This window comes from Nelumbo nucifera, chromosome 8, assembly GCF_055504915.1.
Source record: "Nelumbo nucifera cultivar China Antique chromosome 8, China Antique-T2T, whole genome shotgun sequence".
Taxonomy (NCBI): Eukaryota; Viridiplantae; Streptophyta; class Magnoliopsida; order Proteales; family Nelumbonaceae; genus Nelumbo; species Nelumbo nucifera.
Window position 1 is genome coordinate 24,942,578 of NC_142656.1, and position 22,477 is coordinate 24,965,054.

Consider the following 22,477-nt stretch of genomic DNA (forward strand, 5'->3'; position numbering starts at 1 on the left):
TATACAAATTCTTTCAAACCAAATCAATTTACGCAAATCCGATCAAACCCTTCCTGAGCCCGAATCCAATCAGAATCGTATTGGATTAGGCCTGAATTTACCAACTTGAGCTTGACCTCGGGTTGGTCCACGCCTGAATCCGCTAATGGAGAAGATTAAGGGTTTTGACGATTCAAAGAACGATGCTGATTCTGATCCAGCGGTGTCGAAGCGTGGGACAGGTTCGTCTCGAGACTCTCGACGTTGAAAGACACGTCAGAACCAGGTTCCTTATACCTTAAGTCAGACGAATAGAGGGGTACAGTGGGAAAATGTGTAGCTATTTAATTTCTAAAGCAACGAAACTACCCTACAAAATGACACGGGTTTTAATTCCTATTGAGAAGTTTCCTCGCCAAAAAGTTCTTTTACTCTGACGTGGCAAATCGTCGTGGGCCAAACCGAAGCCTTTAAAAGCCTCATGCCTTGTGCTGAAGCGCCAAAACCCCTTTTCGTTCTCATTTTCTCTCTCTCTCAAGTTGAAGCCAATACGCTGAAGCGATTTCTGCTTTTTCGTGAAAGTTTCTTGATTTCGGTTTCTGTTTTGGAACTGTGTTTATCTTCTACGTAAGGTCATTGACGATTTTCTGGTGTCTGATTCTCTTCCATTTCCCGTTTATATGTTCTTTTTTCTGTCCTTGAGATAACTATAGTCTTGCCTTTTCTTCTTTTTTCTGTTAATGGATGGACTAGGTTCCCTTCTAACAACATCTTCACTTCTTGATTGCTGGTTACTTCTTTTTTTATGTTTGTATTGTGTTCTTTGTATTCTCTATAGGTAAGATTCTTTGAGGACTCGGGCGCAGCTACTTTTTCTTTTTCAATGATCAAGACCTATTTTTTGAATCTTTTTGCTTTTCAAAAACCTACTTACAAGAACTTTGTTAGGGGGAGAAATGCTTCAGTGGCCATCTTGTGTGTTATAACCAACATTTCCTAGATATTTGATCAATACTAACATACAGATATCTAGTGATGGCACAAATCCCAAAGCCTGAATTCTGTTAACTACCGGATTTTGATTAATGTTCCCCTTTCCCCTACTTCAGTACGCGACATAATCCATTTGGAAGTTTTACTCTTATGGTTTATAGTATTCTTATTTTAGTAACAATTTCTGAAGGTTGAACCAAGGGATTGACTAGTAGTTGGATCTTTACACCATGGTCAGGAGGAAATACTGCATATCAGGACTGTCACAGAAATAGCTTGAAGCTGACAAATGCATATAAGACTTGAGTTCTTTAATACCCACCCTACAGTTCAAGCCATTTTTGTATTTGTGTAGAGAGTTTGATTTCCAGACACTCATAAGTTGATTACTCTATGGATATCAATGATCCTAATCGGGAGAGAAACTCATCACCAGCTTCTTCTCCAGCCCATCATGTTGAAGGTTCCAGATTCCGTACACTGGAAACTGAAGCTGCAGAGAATTTGGGACCTTCTCAAATTCATCTCAGGATGACACCTGATAAGAGAAGTGCAGGCATCAGCCATGTGCCCATACTGTGCAGAAATCTCCAAGATAATCCAGATACTGCAAGAGACATGACAGGAGCATTTCTGTCACATGATCAAACCATTGCGGTAAACAGTGATAGTACTGTGTCTGGTACCACTCAATTCAATAGCTTTGAGAGCTCACTAGTTGACAGACTTCCTTTACACACCAGAGGTAACATTACTGGAGAATTACAATCTAGCAGTCAGGTCAGCCCAGCTGATGGTACTCAACTTAGCCTTTGTTCACCCCTCTTCAATGAATTTCATGGGCAACAGATTCATGGAAATTTTGTACACCATGGAATTAGTACATCAGATCATCGTGATTCAATGATTGGCAACAATATCATGACCAATGTAGTTCAGCCTGATATCCCTCATTCTTCAGAAAAGCTTGATGGCAGTTTTTTGAAACTTGGGTTAGGTGTTGATGCAACGGATGCTTTTCAATCTAGTTCTAATGTCCAAGGCGGAGGAATTAGTAATCATGATGGTGTGGATACTGGCACCCATACAAATATCTCCTCTGTACCACAAGCTAGTGAGGACCTTCCTAAGCTTAGCCACAACATGGGTGGTTGGACCTGGTCCAACAATGACAGCAATGTAATCAATTCCAGCAACAGTTCAAGTCCATTCAATATGTTGCAAACACCACAAGGTTACATGCAATATTTTCTTGGGATGCCAAATGACAATATCTTAGGTGTTGGACATAACAGTAATGCAAGATATGCAAACATTGATCCTTACAGTGGGTTCTATGGTTATTCTGGCATTGCTACAAGATCCTGTAGTAGCATACAAGTTGATGTTTCAAGAAATGAACAAGCCTGTCCATCTAGGGTGCTGCCTAGACCACCTAGTGTTATTTCAAGACCTTATGAATCTCCAATGCAACACGCCCACAGTTCTCTGAATAATTTCAATAAAGCCCCGGCTGAATCTTCCATGGTTTCTTCTGCTGTCATTGCTTCAAGACCTGCCAGTAGCACCCCGGCTGGGTTTATGGATAATAAACAAGGATGGCCATTCAGAGTAGTGCCAAGACCTACTACTTCAATCCAAAGACCCAGTGGATCAGATCCTATTCAACTGCACCAAGGTTATCATAACATTAACTTCCCTTTAGAGTCTTCCATGGTTACTCCTGCTGTTGGGACTGTAAAACACAAAGCCATCCATGATCAGTCAGGTGCGTGGTTGACAATCTAGCCTCATTTGTGTTTGACCATGTATTGCTATTAGTGAACATGGAATCCCCTGCTTCATATTATGTTTATTTTCACTCATCTATCTTATAATGATTAGGGCCTAACTTGGTATAATGGTAAAATATCGGGCTGAGAAACGTGAGAACGCAGGCTCAAGTTTGAGAGTGGCCACTTCGTGCCCCAAAAAAAAAAGAAAAAGAAAAAGAAGAAAAGCCTAAGGTTTGGACTGTATCCAGTCTACCCCTCCCAAGACCACAGATAGCTGGGACCAACATTGATTGATGGCCTTTTTCTTAATCTTCTAATGATTATTTTATCATCTTAAAATAATAGCTTCAGCAGTTCAAAATTCAAATTAAGGAATCCTGTTCCAGATTAGTGCTTGAAACTCAATTCGTAGGAGATTGTAGATACTGGCTACCGAGTTTGACATTTTTTTCTTCTTCACCACCTTTTTTATCTGTAAGCAGGTTTTTTCATTAGATATTAAAATGGCAAATTACAAAGGTGGGGCTAAAGATCTAGCCCCCATGAAAGATTGTTTTAATCCCGATTACAATTCTGCCCAGAACAACTGTTCCCTAGACACCACTTGCTTGGCCAGCGTGTCAGCCATCCCGTTTTATCTTTACTTGTTCTAAATGGCTTTTAGTACCAGGATGAAGTTATAAATGTACTTGTAGAAAGCCATTACCCAATGCTGGTCCTAGTAATCTGGGGTATTGGGAGGGATGGCCTATTAATCAATGTTCAGAAAACCGACTGGGCATAGAACTGGAGAAGGGAGAGGTTCACGGGTCAGAGGTTCAACTGGGGTCGAACCATGATGATGTGGCATATACATATATATATATACTACGGGTCATATAAATACTACATATAGTATATTTTATAACTTGTAATATATTAAATATGGTAGTTAGATGGCAGGTTCCTTAATTTGTAAAGCAAATGACTAGGGTCAAGTCTCTTAATTTACATTTTCTTTAAAATACATGTATAATAAAGTAATATGTATAATAAAGAGTCATTAATTAACACAAGTAAAGAGGTGGACTAATGGTAATTAAGCAATACATATAAATTAGAAGTCATGGGTTCAAATCTTACTAAACACATTTTAAAATTTCAATTGTTAAAGACCCCGGCGTTTTCACAAAACTGTGGTCGGCTCACCGGTTTTCTAGTTAAACTGTCTGGTCAGCTGTTTTTCACTAGTTTTGATAAAGTGCTGTTATTGGTGTATGACTGAACCGATTGTGAGCATCAGAAAACCAGCTCACTTACCACTTAGGTAGGAAATGGAGTCGCCACCCATCAAGCAAATGAAAGGGAGGTGATGGGACCTCCGGGATTTATATCAGAAAGCATTTTGGTTCATTAGTGACTCCAATAGCCTGAGGCACCTGCTAACCAGTCTGGGTAAGACTTGGATGGGAGAGTGAAGGGATTAGGCATCCTTCTCCCGGGTCCAATAGGTGGGGCCCACATGAGATACCAAACAAGCATAATCACAAATTCACAATTAACCGAGCAACATAAAAAAAAACCAATTTCAATCTTCCCTATCTACTTTTTTATTTTAATTTTGTTTTTTATTTTCATCACTTATTTTTATTTAATTTTATATATTTTTATTTTCTCTCCCCTTCATCAATTTTATTTCTTTTATATTTTTTTGTTGTTTTCTTATGCAACTTTATTATTATATTTTTTTATTTTCTAAATAATAAAAAAATCTTTTATTTTGAATTATTTATATTTTTCCTTTTTTTTTAGTTTTCCTCCTTTACTTATGTACATATTATTTTATTATTTTTTTGTTTTATTCATTTCTTTTTTTCTTTTTTTAATAGCTTATTCCCCTCTCCTTTACTTATGTACATATTATTTTGGAATCCGGTTAATCTGGAGCCTCAAAATGGAATCTTTGTGTGATCGAGGGTAAATGAAGGTGTTTTGGGATGGAATTTCATAGGTGGGTGTTTTGGTGTGTCTGGAGTCTAATGGCGTGGTTTGATCGGTTCAGATGTGTCAAAATCAAGGTAATCTGGGTTCTGAGTGTGTGAGCTAGCGAGAGGGGTTGAAATGGAATCCTTGTTGGATGAAGGGGTAAACGGGGGAATCTTGAATTGAAATTTTACGGGTAGGTGTTTTGGGAGATCTTGAGTATGATGGTTGCGCTGGATCTAGTGGTTGAGGTGTAAGTAGGGGTCGATTGGGGCCATCGGATAGGTATAGGGCAGGTTTAATGGTGGATTTGAGGGCTCTCAGAGTGAAATTTGAGTTTTTTGGGTTTTTGGGTGTTTCGGAGAGGTTGGAAGGGTCTGATCGGGTGTTTAGGGTGAATTGGAGGCTCAGATGGCGGATCGAGCAAAAATCGGGTGTTGACCCCGACCAAGATCCCGGTTATGGTTCAACTGGTCCAACCGGATGGTCCAGACCAGTTTTATAAACACTGCTATTTACAATTGTTCAATTCAGCCATTTTGTCACTTACTGAACACTTCTCTGTTTTTCAGTGTGCTTGGGGATTTTAGCATCATCTTATCAAACTAATTTAGATTCCATATAATAGCATAAACATGTTGGAGTAGATAGTCATGAGGGCTTGTTACTGGATGTTTGGTCTTATTGCAATGCACTGTCATTATCTATGACACTGTTCACCGACTATTAATTATCAGCAAACTAATATGCTAATAAACTGTGGTAGGAACAGTTGACAGATCATCATCATATTATTCTGTCTGAGCATTGTCAGCTGACCAAATCATAGTCTTTCTTTTCATTCTAATTATGTCTCAGAGAGAACAAAATTATCAGATATTCTTAAGAGGATACAGTAATGGTTTTATGCCCAATCTGAACATCAGACAAGCTGATAATCTGATAAAAAAAGTGAACCTCAGACAAACCTTCTCTTTTATCCTGTACTGAAGTTTCAATTGTGAAACAAAAGCATGAATTTGATAGAGTTAATATTGGGTCTATTGGCATCTGCTTATGAGGTTTGCTATGGCATAGCTGTTACTGATAAGATTGAGAAGACATAAATGCAAAACTAGTGATATTGGGGAATCCTTTAGTTTCTAAAGCTTTCAAGTAATCTCAATATTTGATGCTATTAAATATGGGAGTAGACATGCAGAAATAGCTTTTTTTTTTAAGGTAAAGGATTGTATTAAAAAGAACTCATGTATAATGAGGGTCTGTACAATGGGAATATACAGAAAGCTCAACAAAGGGAGGGTGTTAAAAAAGTTACCTTTTGTATTAAAAAGGTAATACAAAAGAAGGTCCAAGGTCCAACTCTCAAAAAAGGTACCTTTTGTATTAAAAAAGGGATTGTGTATTACCTTTTTTAATACAAAGGGATTGTATTAAAAAAGTTACCTTTTGTCAAAAAGAAGGTCCAACTCTCAAAAAAGAGATTAGTTGGATGTCCTTAAATAGATCATGTTAACCCAGCCAACAACAAAGTAAACCTATAAGATTATTTTTAACATCCTCAATGCTTGAAACTTTATGGTCAAAGATTTGACAATTTCTTTCCCTCCAAATTAACCGAATGATAGCAGCTGGGAGGGTGTTCCACAAAAGTTTGCCCTCCTGTTCAGATCCCTAGCTGCCCAGCCTTGCAATAGTTGGATAACAGATTCCAGTTCCACAAAAGGAATACCAAAGCAGGATAGTGTCCACAGTTGCTGAGAAAATCTGCAATGGAGGAAGAGTTGGTTTATGGATTCTGGAGCATCATTTCAAAGGGAGCAAGAGAGCTTGGCAGGGGAATTTGTCTTCTCAATAACCTCTCTAAAGTTAGGCATCTTCCATGAGCTGCAGTCCAACCCAGAAAAGCCATCTTTGAGGGGATGTGGGGAACCCAAATTTTATCTAAAGGGAAATCAGGAAACAATATCCTTGCTGTAGGGTGAGACAGCCGAAGAAAAAATTGACTGAGAACTCACCAGAAGAATCAAAGGACCAGATTCTTTCATCTTCCAAGAGGGGGTTAGGATTGAAGTTTTGAAGGTGGTTCAGCAAATCATTCATAGGGCCCACTTCCCAGCCATTTATATTCTTTCTAAAGGATGGGGCCCAAATAAACTTCTCATTAACCTGATCATAGAAATCTTCCACCACAGCATCTTTATCAATGGAAATATCAAAACGGGAAGGGAATCTTTTTCTCAAAGTGGGGTCTCCACACCAAACATGCTTCCAGAACTGGATCTGGTTTCCTCTGCCTGACCTGCAGCCTGCTTCCTTTCAAATAATCAGGGAGAATTTTGTGGATGTTGCTCTAGACTGTACACCCCAGAGGAGAAAGGCCAGGGCCAGCCAGAATCTGACCCAAGGGATGAGAGCCCATATTTTCCAGCTTTAACCCTTCTTCATAGACTTTCTCTTTCCTTATCCACTACCATTTACCAAGGAGAGATCTGTTGACTTGCCTAAGGTTTCTGATACTTAGACCACCTAATTTCCTAGGCTGGCAAGCAATGTTCCAGTTTACAGTTTACTGTTTACCAAGTGGAACTTGAAACTACTTCTCCACCCATCCCATAAGAAGGATATCATCTTCTTCTCCAGATGCTTGGTCACCCCAGCAGGTATTTAACAAGGAAAGGTAGTAAATAAAGAGGGAGGATAGAACACTTTTTAACATAGTAGGCTTTTCCCCTTTAGTTAAATATTTAGATTTCCATGTGGCAAGATTCCTGTTGAACCTCTCAAGGACTGTGTCCCAAATTCTTCTGGAATTGCTTTTTGCACCAAAGGGCAGGCCAAGATAGTGGTTGGTAACTTCCCAACTTTGCAGCCCAAGTTACCCACCAAATGTCCTGCTACATTACCTTCTCCAGATAGCATTATTTCACTTCTTGATAAATTCATTTTCAGACCTGAAGCAGCTTCAAACCACCTTAGAACATAATCCAAATAAGTTAGCTGCTCAAATGAGGCATCACAGAAAAAGGTGGTGTCGTCAGCAAATTGGACTAAAGGGATTTGCTCCAAATAAGTTACCTGAAGCATCCTGTATCATTATGCTAAGTGGATAAAGATGGCTATAAGCTTGCTCTTTGTGCAGTAGAAACAAAAGGAGCAGTAATGGGATCTTGAGTTGGACGAATCCCAGATTCATAGTAGTGAAACTAAAAATAAGCATAAAGAAAACTTAGGTATCAGAATTAGGCAACAAGGGAAAGTAGACTACAATCATTTTCATTTGTGAAATCAAGACCAGTGAATGCACCATTTAGAATAAGTGATGTGAAGAAGGCCGAAAAGAAAATGGGTCTAGTAGACTGGTAATTGAGTAAAGATGTTCTACTTCATTCTATATAAAAACATGCGACTTCTGATAGAGTTGAATGGAGAAAAGGATTTATTCTGTCACCCCATTTGGGTGATGTAAAGCAGGCAGAATGATGGTACTGTTTAGATCTCTAGGCTCAGAATGACCTTCTGAACATGGTTCTGGTACAATATGTCATCCAATTAAAACTTACAACCAATCAATCTACTACATGTAGTGCACTCAAAGCTTAAAACCATAGAATTGTACTTGCTTTATTCCTCACCTTAAGACATAGACAAAGGAAGACTATGGCTAATCAATACCCATTGGAAAGCATTGTATAACAAACACAGACACACATACATGTGTCTGTCATGTTTATGCTCTGTTTGATTGTTTTGAAGTTATGCAAGCCTTTATTTCTTCCTTTTTGCATCTTCTAGGAATGTATTTTGAGTTAATTGTTTTCTTTAACCCCAAAATTTACTCCAGGTGGAGGGGGGTCACCTTAAGATTTTATTATCAATATCAGAAAATCAACGATTACAGGGGAGGACATAGCTCGCCTTGCCCCAAGCCCAAGAACAATGCAAGAAGCTCTCAAAAAAGAAACAAAAGCCCAAGCCCAAAATCTATTTACAACGAATTCTAGAAAGCAATAAAGCATCATCAAAAAGTAAAAGCTGAATGTTCTGTGGCAGTGAACACTTGAAGGTTTTCTGAACTGTCACACGCCAGGTTAGCTAAACCATTTGCCACTGTATTCCCCTCTCTTAGAATATGAGTGTAGGGCACCTGAATGCCCTTGGATAGTTCTGTTATGTCATCTAATCATGGAAGTGTGGTCTATGGGGGAGATGACTCACCAGTTAGGACCTGGACCATCGTCAGGGAATCACTTTTCTACCACACATCTCAAGATTCCTAATGCCTTGGCATAGTATATAGCATCCCGGATCACTCTTCATTCTGCTACTATGTTCGTTGTACAGTCATAAAATGAAGAAAAAACAAGGACAAACTTACCATGGTCAGAGCAGAAGACACCTCCACCACCTGAGATACCTGGATTACCTCTGGAGGCTCCATCTACATTCACCTTTCACCAACCTGGACTTGGGAATTTCCAGAGCACCAGCCTAGTCCTTGGACAGCGAGGTTGCATAGGACGAACCCCTAAATCTGCCAGGGTCAAGTGGTCTACAAAACTGGGGTCCTGATTCGGCATTGACCAACAAGTTTCATGCACCCATTTCAGGACTTTAGCAATTATCAAACCTGCCGTTTTAGTGTGCTTGTCATACCTACACTTGCATCTCTCTTTCCATAACTCCCACATAATAAAGAGAGGGATCGATGCAAGTATTTCTTTCATTTGAGAATGACTGCCACTGCCCAATTCTAACCAGTACAGAAGTCTGTCTTTCTCCGACTGCGTGTGAATAAGGGGAACACTACACAAAGAGCTAAATTTTGTCCACACCTTAACTGCCATCTTACCAAAAACAAGCAAATGATTCGTAGTTCCAATTTTCTTGTTAGCACAATAAACACAAGCTGAAACTACTGGGATGCAAAGTCCTCTTATACTCTCATCAGTAGGAATATCCCCTTTCAAAAGCTTCCAAGCAAAGAACGAAATTTTTGGAGGAATTCTTTTATTCCAAACTAAAGAGTGCCAGAATAAAGGAGCCCCTCATGTAGAGATAGCTCTCCAAGCTGAGCGGCAAGAGAAGGAACCATTTGAAGTAAGCTGCCAAATTCTAGCATCCATACCATCTTTAATTACTCTTGGCAATAAACCCGATTGAAATATGAGGAAGTAGAGAAGAGAAGGAAACAAGAGAGAAGAGAAGAAGAAAGAAAGGAAGAAGAGAAGGTTTGGAGCAATGGAACAGTGCTGGCGGCACCGGCTTCTATTATATTATATAGGGCAGCAGAAATAAGAAGGGAAAAGACTCTTGTGCCCCTGCTGTAAGTGAGTACAATAACAGAAAATAAAAAAAAAGGCTTTAACTAGCCAAACCGACCCTAACACAAATAACTAAACTATTTCAACACTCCCCCTCAAGTCGGAGCATAGATGTCAATCGTGCCCAACTTGTCACACAAATCATTGTGCCGCACATGATGAAGACCTTTGGTGAAGATATCTGCAAGTTGTTCTTCTGAGTTGACATATGGAGTACACACTTCTCCATTTACAAGTTTATCTCTAATAAAATGCTTGTCCACTTCAATGTGTTTTGTCCTATCATGTAGGACTGGATTAGCAACAATATTGATGGCAGCTTTATTGTCACAGTAGAGTGACATAGGGTTGCTCGCTACAAAACCCAGTTCACCTAATAGATTTTTTATCCACATGATTTCAGCAACCCCATGAGACATCGCTCTATATTCTGCTTCAGCACTAGATCTAGCCACCACACTTTGTTTTTTACTTCTCCATGTGACCAGGTTTCCTCCTACAAAGGCACAATACCCATTGGTAGACTTTCGGTCATCAACTGCTCCTGCCCAATCAGCATCAATATATACTTCCACCTGTAGAGAACACTGATGTGGGCCCCACAGCAGTGGTCCCCACTGTGTTCGTAGGACAGCATGTGTAGTTATTTGTTTCAGTTATGGTAGTGTCAGTTTGGGTCAGTTTGTTAATTCAATTGTTATTTATTTCAGTTTTTATTTACTTTATTTATCATGTAAGTACTAAGGGCAGATCTGTCCTTTCCATTATGTACTGAACATAACCTATAAATAATAAGAGAGTGGCGGCGGCAGATCTGTCAGAATCTGTCCCTCCTTTCAACCTCTTGTGTTCTCTTGTTTCTCTTCTATTCCTTCTCCTTTCTCTCACTTTTCTTCTGTTTTGTAAACCTAAAACCTATTAGGATTCAAGACTGATTACAGTCTTGATCTTCTACTTGGTATCAGAGCCTATCTAGGGCTTCTCATGTGTGTCTAGTCCAGCCGACCACATGAGGACTAGCTAGGGCTGGAAGCTTATGAAGAAGTATTCGGCGGCTGAATCTTGGAGATTACCAGGAGAGGTTCTCAGTAGTTGAGGACTTGCCGCGGCTTGCAGAGAGTTGGTAATCAGGAAGAAACAGCGAAGGTTAGGGTTCAGGTAACCCTGGAAGGCAGTAAACCGAAATCCATAAGTAAGTCTTTTTTATTTAGTCTCAGAGACTGCAATCAGTCGAGATAGGTTGGACCTATCTAGAAGGAGAGGCCGAACTATTTTAAGTTTGTTTCTAGGGTTTGACTGTTGGGCTGAACCCCCCCCCTTCTCAGAGGTGATCAGTTTTAGGGTTTCATATTGACCCTACGACAAGTCCCACTTGTGCGGACTGCTTGGAGAGTGCAGCTGAGCACTTATTTCAGACCTATAGTTGAAACCCTAATTCTGCTCTCGCAGCAGTGGGCCCCACAGTAGTGATTTCAGAAAATAGCATCTCAGATTGACATGCTGCCTGGTATTGTGCATGCCGATTGATTTCAGATCAGATTTGAGTTGATTTCTTGCATATACTGTGATAGGCGATTGATTTCAGATCAGATTTGGGTTGGTTTTAGATCAGATTTCAGACCAGATCAGATTTTAGATCAGATTTGTGTTGGTTTCAAATCAGATTTCAGACCCGCTTGATTTTACTCTGTTTTCTGGTATAGTGGCTCTAACAGTTTGTAGCCACTGATTCTTGATCAAAGATGGAGTTTAAGGGTCAGGGAGAAAGTAGTTTTGGAAACAACAGTTATGGTAGTGTATCTGAAACCGGGTTTCAGATTACAACTATGAGATTTGATGGGTCAAATTACTTGGAGTGGGCTCAATCAGCTATGATGGCTATTGGAGGAAGGGGAAAACTGGGTTACCTCTTGGGAGATGTGAAAGAACCTTCCAAGGAGGACCCAACATACACCAAGCGGGTTCAAGAGAACTATTTGGTTATGGCATGGCTGTGTAATTCTATGCAGCCACATATCAGCCGAAATTACTTGTGGGCAAAGACAACCAAAGAGATATGGGATGTTGTGAAAGAAACCTATTCCCAACCCCTTAGTGTTGCCAGAGCCTATGAATTGAAGTGTGAGGTGAACAACCTTAAACAAGGAGAGAAGCCAGTTTCTGTGTACTTCTCTACCTTGAAATCCTTGTGGCATGAGATTGACCATTTAGAGACCCTTGAGTGGGAGAGTCCCAAAGATGCACTGACTCACAGAAAGCAAGTCGAGACGAATAGGGTATTTGAGTTTCTGGCTGGTTTGAATTCAGAATATGACATTGTGCGACGACAGATATTGACAAGAGATAGTGTGACCCTTTCTCAAGCATACTCCCTGGTGCATAGTGAAGAGACCAGGAGGAAAGTCATGATGCAGCCTCAGCCCCCTTTCCCAGCCCTGACAACTATTAAACCTAAGCTAGGGGGTGATCTAGAAAGGGACCGGAAGAAGGAAGATAAATGGGATCTGGTATGTGAACATTGCAAGAAACCCAAGCACACAAAAGATACTTGTTGGAAGCTACGTTCTCACTTGGTCCCAACAAAACTAAGAAATAAGAAGGGTAATGCTCATGTGGCTGTGAACACTGATTCAACATCCTCATCAGGCACATCCCTAGAGACTTTAGCCACTGTTCGGGCTGCCCTCATACAGTTGGAAAAGGAAGTTGGGAGTTCAGCTCAGCCATCTCAGTCACCATCAGCTCCTACCACATCTGCATTTGCACATTCAGGTACTCGAGCCTCAGCTTACCATGCTTCAGCTCCAGGTAATACTGACCACTACTGGGTAATAGATTCAGGTGCATCCGACCATATGACTAGCTTGCCATCATTGTTCACTTCTTATCACTTGTCCTCTGGCCGAGATAGAGTATCCATTGCTGATGGCTCTCTTGTTCCCATTTCGGGCAAGGGGGACCTCAAGCTATCGGATACTATCTCTTTATCTTCTGTCTTGCATGTTTCTAAGCTTGATACTAACTTGCTTTCAGTTAGTAGTATTACCAAACACATGAACTGTTCAGTAACCTTTTTCCTTGACCGATGTGTTTTTCAGGACTTGGAGACGAGGAAGGTGATTAGGACTGGCCATGAGACGAACGAGATCTATCTGCTTGGAGAGAGTTCTCGTCGGGAGGAGTCAGTGGATAAGAAGTCTTTTGTTTCCCAGTCTGTGAGTCCGGTTATGCTTTGGCATAATCGATTAGGTCATTTGTCTTTTAAGTCTTTGAAGAGTCAGTTTCCTGTTTTATTTGAGTCTGTTGAGTTATCAAAGTTGAGGTGTGAGAGTTGTGAGTTTGCCAAACATTGTAGAACCTCTTATTCTTTAAGTAATAAAAGGAGTAATTCCTCTTTTGATATTGTGCATACTGATGTTTGGGGGCCATATCATATCTCTTTTATGGGTGGGTACAGATATTTTCTACTGTTTGTTGATGACCATACCTGCTTTTCTTGGGTCTATCTTATGCATTATTGGGATGAGGTTCCTGCTCTAACCCAAAACTTCCATCAGATGATTCTCACTCAGTTTGGGGCTAAAATCCAAGTCCTTAGATCTGATAATGCAAAGGAATACTTTGCTCAGCCATTGACCTCCTACCTTCTTATTCATGGAGTTATTCACCAGAGCACTTTCCCTTATACACCACAGCAGAACGGTGTTGCCGAAAGGAAGAATAGGCATATCTTGGAGGTGGCTAGAAGCATTATGTTTACCTCCAATGTACCTATTCGCTTCTAGGGTGATGCTATCCTCACGGCAGTTTATCTCATTAATCGAGTTCTTTCCTGGGTTCTTGATATGAAAACCCCTTTTTCCCTTCTATACCCAGACGAGGAGTTGTTCATTGTTCCCCTTAAAACCTTTGGTTGTACCTATTTTGTTCAGTTTCTCGGGCCTCATCATTCCAAGTTTGAACCTAAGGCCTCCAAATGCATTTTCCTCGGTTATGCACAAACTCAAAAGGGTTATTGTTGCTATGATCCGGTTTTAGGGAAAATGTTTGTCTCCATGGATGTCACCTTCTTTGAGGAGACACCCTATTATCCTAGGGTTTCTCCTCAGGGGGAGAGTAGTGAGAGTGGGGCTATTTTGAGTTTCTTTCCTCAAGGGGAGAGCGGTGAGAGTGGAAGTGGGGTTGTTCCTTTACCTATTCCACTGGGTAATGAAGGCTGTAGTGGTGAGGGTGGTCAGAGGGAGCAGGAGTTGAGAGTCTATCACAGGCGATGTAGGCAGGTTGATCCTAGTCATCGGCAGTCCTGGCCAGCTCCAGTTCCTTCTGCGGCTCCAGATCCAGAGCCTACTGAGACACCTCCCACTGTTGCCACTTCCCCTTTTGTGGATGACCTTGATCTCCCTATTGCCATTCGCAAAGGGAAACGACATTGCACCACTTCTACAGCTCACAACATCTCACAGTTCTTATTCTATGATCGTCTATCTCCATCTTACCGGTCCTATCTCACTTCCATTGCCGATGTCCCTATTCCAAGAACAGTGCAAGAAGCCTTATCAGTTCTAGAATGGAAAGATGCAATGCAAGTTGAAATGGATGCCCTGTTGAAGAATAATACTTGGGCACTGGTTGACCCACCAAAAGGAAAGAAACCGGTGGGATGCAGATGGGTGTTCACTGTGAAGCATAATGCTGATGGCTCTATTGAAAGGTACAAAGCCCGGCTGGTCGCAAAGGGGTTCACTCAGACTTATGGTATAGACTACTTGGAGACCTTTGCCCCAGTAGCCAAGATGACCACCATCCGAGTTCTGTTATCCCTTGCAGCAAATCATTCTTGGCCCTTGTTCCAGATGGATGTTAAAAATGCCTTTATGAATGGAGACTTACAGGAAGAGGTCTACATGTAGTTGCCTCCTGGATTCTATGATACAGAGACAGGTAAGAAGGTTTGCCGACTGAACAAGGCATTGTATGGTTTGAAGCAGTCACCTAGAGCCTGGTTTTATAGGTTCAGATTAGCCCTTGGAAAGTTTGGTTATGTACAGTCCCAGTCAGATCATACACTATTCATCAAGAGGGTGGAGTCCTCTCTGACACTACTTGCAGTATATGTTGATGATATTGTGGTGACAGGAAATGACAGCCATGAGATTGAGTCCCTCAAATAGCTCCATCAAGAGTTTGAGGTGAAAGATCTTGGTGCACTACGGTACTTTTTGGGTATTGAGGTTGCTATATCCAAGCAGGGGATTTTTATCTCTCAGAGAAAATATGTTCTAGATCTGTTGGCGGAAACTGGAAAATTGGGTGTTAAGCCTGCTGATACACCCATTGGACAAAATCACAAGATTAGTGCAGAGGGCGGGGAGCCTCTTGAAGACAAAATTATGTTCCAATGGTTGGTTGGAAAGCTCCTATATCTCTGCCTCACTCGGCCAGATATCAGTTATGCAGTTAGTGTTGTTAGCCAGTACATGCACTCCCCTAGAACTTCTCATCTTCTTGCGGCAGAGAGAATATTAACATACTTGAAGAGATGCCCGGGTAGAGGTATACTGCTCAATAACAATAATCACATGAAGGTGGAGGTCTATACAGATGCCGATTGGGCTGGGAGTGTTGATGATAGAAGGTCTACCTCTGGATATTGTGCCCTTGTGGGAGGTAACCTTGTCTCTTGGAGGAAGTAAGAAGCAGAGTGTTGTTTCCCACTCCAGTGCTGAAGCGGAATACAGGTCAATGGCTAACGGAGTGGCTGAAATCTTATGGCTGAGGTCACTACTTGAAGAGTTGGGTATTGACTATGAAAAGCCCTTAATGCTGTATTGTGATAATCAGGCGGCTATTAATATAGCCCACAACCCAGTGCAGCATGACAGAACTAAACATATCGAAGTTGATCGACATTTTGTGCGAGAAAGGGTCACATCACAAGAAGTGTGTCTTCCGTATATCACATCTAATATGCAGCTCGCAGATATTCTCACCAAGGTTGTACCAAGGAAGAAGTTAGAGACAAACCTATCCAAGTTGGGAATGATAGATATCAACTCCCGACTTGAGGGGGAGTGTAGAGAACACTGATGTGGGCCCCACAGCAGTGGTCCCCACTGTGTTCGTAGGACAACATGTGTAGTTATTTGTTTCAGTTATAGTAGTGTCAATTTGTTAATTCAGTTGTTATTTACTTTATTTATCATGTAAGTACTAAGGGCAGATCTGTCCTTTCCATGATGTACTGAACATAACCTATAAATAATAAGAGAGTGGCAGCGGCAGATCTGTCAGAATCTGTCCCTCCTTTCAACCCCTTGTGTTCTTCTGTTTCTCTTCTATTCCTTCTCCTTTCTCTCACTTTTCTTCTGTTTTGTAAACCTAAAATCTATTAGGATTCAAGACTGATTACAGTCTTGATCTTCTACTTAAGTGTCCATGTTTCTGGAACAACAAACCAGCTCCAGGAAACTTCTTGAGGTATCTAAGGATCCTCTCTGTAGGTTCAAAGTGAGTTGTCCTAGGATTATGCATGAACTGACTAAGGACACCCACTGCATAAGCAATATCAGGCTTGGTCATAGACAAATACAAGTCTCCCTATGAGTCTCTGGAACTTATTCACATCTTTCAAAAACTCTCCCTGATTATCTCTCAACTGATGATTAGATTCAATTGGTGAATCAATTGGTTTTACCCCCAACTTGCCTGTATCTTCTAGTAGATCTAGTACATATTTCTGTTGGGAAATAAAGATGCCCTTGTGAGAGCGGGCAACTTCAATTCCAAGGAAATAATGTAAGGGGCCTAGATCTTTCACCTCAAATTGAGTAGCTAAGAATTTTTTTAGTCTTCGTATTTCAGCCTCCCAATCTCCTGTGATCACTATGTCATACACATGCACAATTAGAGCTGCAATTTTCCCTTCACCTTTTTTCACAAATAGAGTGTGATCTGACTGGCATTGTTTGAACCCCATCTGTTGAACTGCTAAGTGGAACTTACTAAACCAAGCCCAAGGTGATTGTTTCAACCCATATAAAGATTTTTTTAACATGCACACTTTTTGATCACTGCCTTTGGCACAAAAACCTGGATGTTGGGTCATGTACGCTTCCTCTTCCAAGTTACCATTCAAGAAAGCATTTTTTATGTCCAATTGGTGAAGTTCCCAATCAAGATTTGCTGCCACTGAAAGAAGAATCCTGATAGAGTTCATCTTGGCTACTGGAGCAAAAGTCTCTGCATAGTCCACCCCATATACCTATGTAAAACCTCTTGCTATCAGTCTAGCCTTGTACCTTTCAACAGTTCCATCAACCTTGTGTTTCATTATGAACACCCACTTGCAACCTATTGGTTCCTTCCCTTCAGGAAGATCCACTAACTCCCAAGTGCCATTTTTGTGTAATGCATCAATTTCTTCCTGCATTGCATCTCTCCACAAAAGAGAGGAATGCACGGAATGAAGGTGAAATGTGATCATAGGACACAAAATTAGAGATAGGATGGTTAGTGGTACAAGATCTAACACCCTTCCTCTTAGCAATAGGAACATCAAGATCATTGATGACAGGGGAATCAACATTGAGAGGAACAAGCATATCAATAGGAGCAAGTGTACCTGGTTGATGAGAAGGATCTGCCTCTGGCCAATTCGATGATGTTGGTTGCATAGTGTCAGGTTCCATGGCTCTTGAACTCTATTGGCTTTTATGGTGACGATGAAAGACACAAAATGGAGGAGGATCGGGTAAAGGAGGTAGTTGATTTTGAGCCGCCTGTTTCTCCTCAACCCTACTCTCCCCTTGAGGAGAAACCGAGAAGAAAGGTTGATTCTCAAAGAAGGATACATCAATGGAGACATAGTATTTGTGAGAGGTAGGATCATAGCAACGATACCCCTTTTGAGATAAAGGGTAACCAAGGAAAACACAAGGAATAACCCGAGGATCAAGCTTACCTCAAGTAGGGGACAAGTTATGGACAAAGCAACGACACCCAAAAACACACATCGAAATGGTGGACAACAGAGCTGTAGGAAACAAAAGCTGATGTGGGGCCTTATACTCTAGTAACCGAGATGGCATACAGTTGATGATGTATGTAGTACACAAAACTGCATCCATCCAAAAATGTTTTGGCACATTCATATGAATTAATAAACCACGAGCTACTTCGAGAAGGTGATGGTTCTTTTGTTCAACAATACCGTTTTGTTGGGGTGTCCTAGCACAAGAGCTTCGTTGAAGTGACCCACTCGAAGCAAAAAATTTTGTGAGATCACTATGGAAGTATTCCTTCGCATTGTCCGACTGGAAGATATGGATTTCAGTTTGGAACTGAGTGAACACCATGCGTTGAAAGTCTTTCACAATTTTTGGCACTTCATCTCTAGATCACATAGGGTAAACCCAAGTGTATCTAGAGTAATCATCAATCAAGGTAATGAAGTACTTATATCCAACCTCAGTAGGTAGAGTAACAGGGCCCCAAACATCAGAATAAACAATATGAAATGGAAATTCAGATATTTTATTTCTCAAAGGAAAAGAACTTCTACAATGTTTACTCAATTGACATGTCTGACACTGTAACTGACTCACTGACAAGGACTCAAACAACTTTGGGAACATAACTTTTAATGACTCAAAAGAAAGATGACCAAGACGATTGTGCCATAAATAGGCTTGACTCTCACTAGACAAACTCATGGACTCTGTAGCCACAAGACTAGCTTTATTCTCCAACATGTAGAGATCATCCACCATGCTTCCTCTACCAATCGTCTTCCCTGAGGCCAAATCCTGAAACACACATGAAGACGGAAAGAAAGTGATTGAACAGTTCAAGGAGTGAGTTAAACTACTAATGGACAACAAATTTATAGGTAATTTCGGAACATGCAATACATTAGAAAGGGTAAGGTCGAGTGGGAGAGGTATGGTACCTTGGCCAACTATGGTAGAGAAAGAACCATCAGCTAGTCTCACTTTATCTTTCCTAGAGAGAAGGTTATATGTCTGAAATAAATTTGACTTACCGATCATGTGGTTTGAGGATCCGAAGTCAATAACCTAAGGAGAATCAGTGGTATGAGATGACACATGGAAGGCAGTGGCAGCATTACCCGATGTAGACGCAAAAGAGGTAGAGGGTGTAGGACCAGAATCCATCTGGTGGAGAGTCCTACCATACAATTCCAAATGGCCACGAAAGGAGTTGATAATTTCTCCCTTAGGGTCAGAACTATGATGCCTCTCCTGAGTTACCAATGGACTAGTCTTTGGAGATGCCATATTAGCTAAGTTATACTTTTTCTGATTCTGTTGACTTGGTTTCTTGCCCTGATCAGGTGTTGACTTCTTACCCAAATCCTGTGCCCATTTAGGTTTTCCATGGAGATCCCAACACGTATCTCTGGTGTGTCTTGTCTTCTGGCAGTGAGTTTACCAAAGTCTACTCTTATCATCTGTTCTCTTCTGAGAGTCACCTTTCTTAAAAGCACTTCCGACATTTGTATATGAATTTCCCCAGACAGCTAGGGCAACTGACTCTCCCTCTACACAATTCATCACACTTCTACTCTGTTCTGATTGCACTAAAGTATACACCTCCTGAACTGATGGCAAGTCTTTACTACCTGAGGTCTACACCCTGATGGACTCATATGAAGGATTCAGCCCTAGGAGGAAGGCAAAGACCCGTTGCTGAGATACAAGTGACTTATACGCCTTTGCATCTTCATCACACTTCCAATTCACATTCTGGTAGTGATCAAGTTCTTTCCATATCGATGTCAAATCAGAATAGTACATCGAGAGACTCCTCTCTCCCTGTTTGCAAGTAGAGGATTCAGCTTGCAGTTGGTATATCTTGGCGTAGTGTCTCTGCTCCAAATAGGTGGACTTTGCTTGTTCCCATATCTCACAAGCAGTTTCAATCCACATAAAAGTCTTCATTTCCTATGGCAGCATGGAAACCAGGAGCCATGGCATCACCATACTATTCTCTTGGTTCCACGTATCATATTCAGCACTTCCGTTCTTCGGTTCCTTCACTCTCCCATTGATGTATCCTATTTTGCCCCTAGTAGTGATGTAAAGTTTTATTCCCCTAGACCACTCAAGGTAGTTCAGACCATCAAAGGGAATAACAACCATGTGGAAATTCATATCCATTCCCCCACTCACTCCATTGTGGCTCCCTGAAATCTCTGAAGTAGCAGAATTCTCAGACGACATGGTAAACACAAAGTTTTTTTTTTATCTAAACTCTCAACTTAGGATCCCTCCTTATATCGACAAAAGCTCCACACACAACAATTCAGTTCTAGACTTAATCTGAGCACAAAAAACAGCACCAATTTCCAAAGAAGAACTATGACGAGACTGATTTTCAGATCTGCATGAAGAACAGTCCCAGCCTACTGGTTTTCTAGTAAGTTCCACCACAACATTAATCAATAAGAGAGATCCTAACACACATGAAATCAGACTAACAAGCAGAGAAAACAGGTCATCGTTGACCTACAGTCACCTTTTCACAGGTATAGGATCACACGATCCAACAAATAAAAGAGGTATAACCCTCACAAAAGTCTGCCGACATTCATTGGTTTGGATTCATTTGTTCTCCACTTGGTACATGACCAAGGAAATAAATAAAAGAAGAAAGAAAACTTTAGGGTTGTACCAGTTGCAGATCCGATTTGATCAGCCTAGATTCAATCCTCTGTTCCGCCCAGATTCAGCAACTTGAAGAGAAAACTTGGTCGCCCAGATTCAACAGCCTTGCTTTAATACCATCTTGGCAATAAATCTGATTGAAATATGAGGAAGTAGAGAAGAGAAGGGAAGAAGAGAGAAGAGAAGAAAGAAAGGAAGAAGAGAAGGTTTGGAGCAATGGAACAGTGCTGGCGGCGCCAGCTTCTATTATATTATATAGGGCAGCAGAAATAAGAAGGGAAAAGACTCCTGTGTCCCTGCTGTAAGTGAGTACAATAACAGAAAATAAAAAAAAAGGCTTTGACTAACCAAACAGACCCTAACACAAATAACTAAATTATTTCAACAATAACAATTGGGAGATAAGCCAAATGAGACATAATGTGTGGAGGAAGAATATGGTCAATTCAGTCCCAATGCCAAGTGCATGAGTGACCAAAATGAACAGAATATGGTCAATTCAGTCTCAATGCCAACCCTTGAACAATTGCAGGCAATTTGCTCTTGAGATCAGTTTGCTTAGTACTTCATCCACCAAAGTGAACAGAAAAGGAGAGAGAGGGTCACCTTGTCTAATCCCCTAAAACCCTCAAAGAAATCATACATTGTCCCATTAATAATAATTGAGTAGTGAGTAGACTGCATGCAACCCTTCATCCATTTAGACTACAACTCTCCAAATCCACACCTCCTCATAATATCAATTAAGAAGTTCCAATCCACCAAGTCATAGGCTTTAAGGCTTTTTCCAAATCCAATTTGACAGCCACTCCCCTTCTCTTTAATCTTTTTTGAGCCTCCACACATTCATTAGCAATAAGAATTTGGTCAATGATTTGCCTATCCTGCACAAAGGCCTCTTGAGATTGTGAAATCAATGGGGGGATCACTTTCTTAATCCTCAAAGACAACACATAACCTTATAAATGTTCGTGACTAGACTGATAGGTTAATACATGCAAAGAATTGAGGAAGGATACTATGGATAGCTTTTCAAGGAGTTGCCATGGTAGCTTGATGAGACGCACTGGCATCCTAGCCATTCTCCACAATCCCATGAATACTATCACCTCATGCCAAAGTCTACCTCTCTCTAGTGGCCACCTCTATAACCACTTACCCAACAAGGCCAAATTCTTAATTTCTTTGCCTCTCTTCCCCCAACTCCTAGAGGAAGTCTCTCGTTAGCTTCTCTAATTTCTTTGCCTCTCTAGTTGGGATCCTAAAGTTAAAGAGGAAGTAAACTAGTAGGTTTGCTAGTGTGGTCCTAATCAAGGTAACTCTATCTCCCAATTCTTGTTTACTTCCTAATAGGTGTACTCTTTGTAAAGCTGATGGGTAAAATGGTTACCACCTTATGGTTTATTGTAAGGTCACTAAAACTATATTGGAGTGAGCTCTTTCCCTCTTTGGGTGTTCTTGGAATCCTCCCGAGAGTGTCCAAAGTCTGTTCTCTCCTACGTTTTTCAAATGGCCTAAGAAGAGAGGGAAGATTATGTGGAGGAGCATTAGGGCTATGTTGGTCCCTATGAGAAGAAAGAAACTCTCGAATTTTCTCAAACAAGGAAAGAACCCTAGAAAACCTATTAGACATAATACTTTTAAGGGCGGTCCATTGGCTAAAATCTTTGGAGCTGTTCTCAGACTTTTCTGTGGCCGACTTATTAAGAAATTGGAAAGAGATAGCTACCTCTGCTTTGTGTAAGAGGACTCTTAGCCC

The 22,477-nt window shown here is 40.8% G+C and overlaps 1 protein-coding gene across 1 annotated transcript in view; it reads left to right on the forward strand.

Annotated features, from left to right (window-relative positions):
- Positions 1 to 456: 456 nt before the first annotated feature.
- Positions 457 to 22,477, forward strand: part of LOC148789769 (uncharacterized) — a 49,779-nt gene continuing 27,758 nt past the window's right edge. The window contains exons 1-2 of the mRNA XM_088892632.1: positions 457 to 611; positions 1,211 to 2,740. Coding sequence (XP_088748758.1) covers positions 1,366 to 2,740 — 1,375 coding nt within the window. The 5' untranslated portion in view covers positions 457 to 611; positions 1,211 to 1,365. The remainder of the gene's footprint in view (positions 612 to 1,210; positions 2,741 to 22,477) is intronic.